At 32.2% G+C, this 6993-nt stretch overlaps 1 protein-coding gene across 1 annotated transcript in view; it reads left to right on the forward strand.

Annotated features, from left to right (window-relative positions):
- The window catches only part of LOC110031678 (U11/U12 small nuclear ribonucleoprotein 25 kDa protein-like), an 11337-nt gene extending 9131 nt beyond the window's left edge, over window positions 1–2206 (forward strand). Inside the window, exons 4-6 of the mRNA XM_020735007.1 lie at window positions 1284–1372; window positions 1478–1714; window positions 1866–2206. Coding sequence (XP_020590666.1) covers window positions 1284–1372; window positions 1478–1714; window positions 1866–1881 — 342 coding nt within the window. The 3' untranslated portion in view covers window positions 1882–2206. The remainder of the gene's footprint in view (window positions 1–1283; window positions 1373–1477; window positions 1715–1865) is intronic.
- Window positions 2207–6993: the final 4787 nt, after the last annotated feature.

Raw genomic sequence — 6993 nt, forward strand, 5'->3', positions numbered from 1 at the left:
CACTCTTTCATTCATTTTTTATCACAAACAGAATGGAAAAAAACACCATTCAAAATCACAAAATCCACCATCCAAATCGCAAAGTCATAGGAGGTAAACGAGAAAGCTACACATCTCAAAATCCACAATATTCTAACCCTAAGTCGCAAATGAGAAAGCAACAAATTGCAATGAAATAACCATTCCATCAAAATTGAGCACAAGAAATACATACAAAGCACAATAACTGTAGAAGTGTGAGAGAGGCACGAGAGATGTACCTAGGGCAGAAGAAATGCAATCGAGAGGGGCGGGCGATCGAGAGAGGAACCTAGGGCAGAAGAAACGTGAGGGAGCCACGGATGAAACACGTGAAGGGCAAAAAGATTAAAATCACGAAGAAACAACAGGCAGCGAGGTCGATCCCGCGACCCACATTTAACATAGCTTATTAGGATAAGCCACCCCGCCGCACTTTCTAAACAAGTGCATCTGCGCTTTCAAACAACACCGCACCAAAAAAGCTGCCCTAAACTGGCCCTAAGTGATCACACTGGCACTTGGGAAATAAAACACTACCTACAAGATTGCTTCATCAACGAAGATGTGAGACAATTATTTTCTTAGTCTTAAATTTGCTTACAATAAAAATAGGGTTTATCACTATCTCTAAGAAAGTACTCTACTGATCTTGGCGAAATGGCTCTTATTAATTGCAAGTAGGTTAATATCCTCATGGGCTGTTAGAACTCATCTAATTATTTAGACGGTCCATCATAATATTAAAAGTTACTATGTTAATATATATCGCATGTATATCAAAAAAGCATTGGTATATGCTAATATGTAGTGCTTGAATATTGAAATTTTCTATAATATTGATCATCTTGTCTTTGTTGATGATAGGAAGTCCACTTCAAGATATTATATTTTTGTTGGAAATAACCTAGCTATCTGAAAACTAAAAAATAAATTGTTGTAGTCAAAATCAATGTAGAAGTTGAATACATAGCTGTGATTCATTCATTATGTAGTTTGGCTTTACTGCTACTCAGCTTATGATTTTATAGCGTGGCAATTGTGCCATTTTGTATGTTGCGATCCATTCTATTTATCATAAACAAATTAATTTCGGAAAATATTTGCTCGTTCTCTTATAATTGTCTATTCTCAACTATATCCAGCAAATAATTGCACCAAAGTTTTTTCTCTCAGCAATTCCTCTTCCATCATCCTTCTAATTTATCCTTAGTTCCTGTCAGTAACTGTAACAGCTAATTGAAATATTCTCCTTTTTTAACCAGCTTCAGTTTGTTAGACATGGTTCCATCAGCTGCACTCCAATAAAGCAACGACGTCGAGGTCAAGAAAGAAAGCCAGAATGGCGAAGAAAGTTTGTTCACACCAATTCTTCTTTCTAATTGCACATTCAACCTTTATTTCTCTCTCTTTCAGTGCTTTTTGGTTCTTGCTGAATCCTCTAGTCTTGATCTCCCAGGTCATGGTCGGGAGAAGAACTTAATTTTGAGTTTGAGGAGTCTGCAACAGATAACAGAAGTGGAGAGCTGATTCCAGCCATTAATGAGGATACCAACCAATCCACTGTGGAATGGGTAGCCATGGATGGTGGGGAAGATGAAGATTTTGCCATAAAGAATCACTGGCAGTTCAAGCTCTCTCGTTACTTGAAAGGTTTCTTGTGCTACTCCAATTTCATATACACGACGAGAGATAGGTAAGAATATGGGAGTCTGAAAATTTTACTGTTTCTAGAATTCAATGAATTTTTACGCTTTACTCTTTTATGCCATGCATTAGCTTTGTTTGTTTCACCACCATTTTTATAATGCTTTTATTTTTTGTCTGTTATTTCATTTACCCTTCAGAATAGCACTTGACTGATATAAAACTATGCCATTGGTTCATACTGTAATTACACCCACAGCGAGTTGCCAAAACTATTGAGAGAAAATTTTTAAGCTATTATGATTTCAGAGTCTGAAGAATATATATGAATGATTTACTGATTGTAAGGAAAACTAAAAACAATCCAAGGATGGCACAGGCACCTGCAAAGAAGAAAGCTTTTTGAGATGTACTGGAGAGACATTGATTCTTATTATGAATATTATAATTACTGAGTCTTAATGTAATGCAGTTGTGCACTCTTAATCATGGCATCACTGTTTTGTAACCTTTAATTATACTTTTATTTGCATTTCATGTCATTATCATTTTGTTTTATTTTCTCGCAGCAGTTTTAGTATGCTATTAGATGTAGTGTTTTTTTTTTTTTTTTGATAATTTTGCTTTGTACTGAACCTTCTCATTAAAAATAGCAGGAAACATTATGATTTCGCAGCATAATGCAGATGTGCACCCTTAATCATGATTGAAATGTTGTTTTAAGTTAGTCGAGCGTCGATATGCTTAGGGGGACTAATATGGCTAAACTATAACACATTGGGTTCAATCAAAGGCATGATGTTTATCTAATAAAAATTAGAGGTGTTAGTGCACGAATGCTTTCATTAAAAAATATTGGCATAGCTAGTGTAACTGTCAATGACAAACAGGTCTTATAATTTTGCCTTATAGATGAGGTATTCATGTGTCAAATTAATTAATTAATTTTATTTTATTTTATTATTATTATTTATATCGAAGCAATTTTTGGATGGGAGACTAGGGTTTACAACTTTCAGGTTGAAGATGGCTCAATTCATTTGTGTTGGATTATTTAGTGCAAGTTAGGTGCAAGGTTAGGGCTTATAATTCTTGTAGTAGATATGTGTATGATTTGGTCGATAATCTCCCATATAAAGGTCAACCTGATGATGAGGTTTATAATCATGACATATATTTAAAATGATTGATGCATAAATGTTGATTTGAGTGTAAGAATTATGGCTTTGTTATAAAAGGTGGATTAGAAATGGAGGCGCATTTTAATAGTTGGTTACAACATGGTGCGATAGAAGAAACATCACCTATGATATAGGTGATGATTAGGATATTTTATACTGATTAAAAAAATTAACTATGAAGTATGAAAAATTCCTTCATGAGCTTATTGCTAGGTCTTATAATCATACCTTATAGATGAGGCAACATGAGTCTATCCATGTGTCAAATAACTTATTTTGTAATATTTGGATGAGAGGCTAAGGTTTGTGATTCTACTGATGAAAATGCTTAGAGTTGTGACTTATGACCTCTTTAAGCGTAGGGTGATTTCACAGTAGGTCTTTTAGGTCCCTCATACTGAGATCATGTGTTCTAATTAACATGTCAAAAAACCTTTATGCTCTGCAATTCATGGTAGATATTTTAACCTCATCGGTCTCATAGCAGGTATTATTAGTCCTTTAATTGTCTCATAATTGGTCTTATAACTTAGCTACATAAATGAGGCAACATAAATCCTTCATGCTCAAGTGGTTGTGTACAAATTATAATCTCGAATCCAAAGATATTTGATGATAAGATCTTATGTCTTTATCTTCTATGCAATATGACTCAATTTATTTGCGTGTTGGATTATTTAGTACAAGTTAAATGAGTGTTAGGGTTTATAACTCTCGTAGCGGATATGTGTATGATTTGGTGGACAACCTCCCATATAGATGTTAGCCCGGTGATGAGTTTTATAATAATGCATATATTTATATGATTGATGAATAAATTTTAGTTTTAGTGTTTGAATTGTAGTGTCATTACAAAAGGTGGACTGAAATTGAGGCGCATTTGATTACAATTTGTAGCAATAGAAGGAATGAAACCTAAAAGATGAGTAACGATTAGGATGTTTTCTATTGATTAAAACATAATTATGATGTAAAATATATCGCTAGTTACATTGCATAAAGGGTTGATTTAGTCTTTTGAAAATAATGATTACTAGTTTTATAAGACAATATTTTTAAAATTGATTAATAATACTAGAATTTTCTTAGTTTTATTAATTGTTCAAATGATAAAAAATATTACATATAATAATAGTTTGTTTATTTTAAAAATAATGTCATTATTAATATCGGTGTTAATATTTGATTTTTTGTTTATATTTGTATTAATTATCATTAAATAAAATAATCGATTAGTGTATTATCAGATCTTGTCTCTTAATTAGAGAAGATTTTCCATCAGCACCTCTCTATCTCTCTCTCTCTCACACACACACACACATTCTTCTCAACATCCTCTCTTTTTTTGTTTGTTTGGCTCTTTCTCACTCTTGGCTGGCTTCTATGCTGAACAATTATATTTTGGTCTTTTGCTTTCAACTGGTTTGTGCTCTTACTCTTAGATAATTCAGTATTGCCTTCATGGAGCTTTTCATAGAGACCATTGTATTGTCTGAGATCACTCCATCCCTCTGGATCCTTTTTTGGCTTTCCTTTTGGTGATTTTGTTTTGTTTGTTTGTTAGTTTGTAATTTACTATTACTTACTCTTAGGGCCACACGTTCTTTTGTTAATGAGTCCTGATTCTTTATTTTTATCTTTAAATTTTTATATTAAGTTTTGCTAGGTGTGGCTCTCAATTTTCCAAAGAAAAAAAAAAAATTCCCTCCCTCTGAACTATTAAAAGCTACACGTTGCAATGCCAACACATTCACCCGCTGCACGGGCTCGTTGACTTAGCTTGGCTCGCTCGTGTTCGGCACATAAACAACTCGTTAACTTAGCTTGGCTCGCTCGTGTTCGGCTCGTTTACACCCCTAATTGAAGATTAAAAAATGTATACTAAAATAAAGTTATGAAATATTTTTCTTAATCTTATTCTCCACCTTTAGAGGACCAAAAATCTTTATGAATTACCCAATGTTTTTAAATGCACATTTAGTTGTATATTGGTGCTAGGTGGGCGGATTAATATGATTAAGATTACTACCATGTTATTATAATTTTTTTTATTTTAAGCTAATTTTTGTGACCTTATAGAGTAATAAATCAGTGATTGATAAATTACTAACACTTCAACAATTAGTAAGATTTGAATGAAGTTATTAACATCTTAATATTTATTTATGTTATTTGAACATTGAAACTAATGTTAATTATTGAATCATCAAAATAATCATCAAATGTTATTATAGTTTAATGTAATTTCAATCATGTTTATTGCAATTTTATTAATTCTTCTCTTATGTTAGGCTACAACTAAATTATAAATTAACGAATATTACTAAAAACATATTTTATATTTGTAGCCTTCTATAAGGAGTTGGTTACAATTTATTCAAGGTCATTAAAATTGAAATTTTATAAATTTTAACAATGCATATTTTCTTTTTTGGGAACTAGAAAATTTTTAATTGTGTAATGCAATCAAATTTATATGAAAAATGTAATAATCTTTTTCTTAAGTAGGGCTGTCAAAACGGCTCGTTGTTCGCGAACTGTTCGTGCTCGATTCGTTAAGAAGCTCCTATTCGGCTCATTCGCTAAGTTAACGAGCCGAATACAAACAACATGAACAAATATTTGTTCGTTTGTGTTTAACTCGTTTTGACTCGAAATACTATTGATCAATTATATGTATATCTTTGATGAGTAGTATTTTTTAAAAAATTAATTGACTACAAAGCTACAAAGATTTATAATCAATTAAAAGTATTAATGAAGAAAATAGAATAAGAAAATATTAAATTAGATTTAAATGATGTTTTAAATCTTGCCCCAATCCTTAACATCTTATGGCTACGTGATTAGGGTTGTCAAAACGACTCATTGTTCGTGAATAGCTAGTGTTGGGCTCGCTAAGCAAACGACCCAAACAAGAACACATTTTTTGAGCTCGAAATATAAACGAGGCGAACACGAGGCTCGTTTACACCCCTATTCTTAAGATTCAAAATAATTATATATATATATATATATATATATATAAGCTATAGATTTTTAGCATTTATTAATAATTAGTGGTCTCCAATACAATTTGATGCAACCACTTAAAATCTAATTAAATCAATAGAACTTTCATTTCGGCATTTTTTGGACTGCTTAGCCCATGTTTAATTAGCCTTGTTTGGTCCACAAATCCCAGCTAGGGCTACTTCTAACATAAGAGCGGCTTAACAGCTTTTCAAACCTGGGGCATGTGGGCCCAGCCACCCTCCTCATAAATAGGAGCGTCAGCTAGCCCCACGTAGCCATCAGATTTTTATCTAATAACTAAAATTCATAGGCATCCAAATCATAATGTAAACCAAACAATCATATAATTTTATCATGAAAAATAATACTTAATTTTAAAAAAGCGATCATATGGCTTTGACTTTTATGTAGCCAATGCATGTGGTCTGTTCCATATGCTCACAATAGCACTTAATTTCACCAATAAATGCTTCCAATATCTATGTTTTAGCAATGTGAAGCTCTATAATCATTCAAACATTTGGTCTTTCGGCAAAGACCTATATCATAACTTTCACATTGTAGGCAAGATATAAAGCACTTTGTAGCACAATAGCCTCATCCAACCATGCTACACGAGCCTAGCAAAATTGCCCATTCATTATTGCAATTTCCTCCTTTTTAAAAGATTGAAGAAAATAAACAATTAATGTTATGCCACAAAGGATATTTGAAGTACAAAGAATATGTGAGCTTGGATAGGTAATTTAATAAATGAAATTAAATGGATGTAATAAAAATGGAATTAAGCATGTGGGGGTGGAAGGGTTAGAGCTCCTATGTTTGGCTAAAAGAATATCACAGTAGTTATTTGGTCCAAAGTTTAAGAAGATGTGGTTTGGGGAATTTAGAGAATAAGCGGACTATTTGATCATAGGGTTTCACTTTCAAACTCTTAAAGACTGTTGATTTTGTTGATGTTCTGATTCTGCTAAATTCATTAACAAAGTTTCCTTCTTGATATGTAAGACTTGCTCAACATGCATGTGTATATATATATATATACACATATATACATATACACATATATATATATACATATACACATATATATATACATACACACATATATACATATATATATATATATATA

The sequence above is a fragment of the Phalaenopsis equestris genome, unplaced genomic scaffold (genome assembly GCF_001263595.1).
Source record: "Phalaenopsis equestris unplaced genomic scaffold, ASM126359v1 Scaffold000840, whole genome shotgun sequence".
Classification (NCBI taxonomy): Eukaryota; Viridiplantae; Streptophyta; class Magnoliopsida; order Asparagales; family Orchidaceae; genus Phalaenopsis; species Phalaenopsis equestris.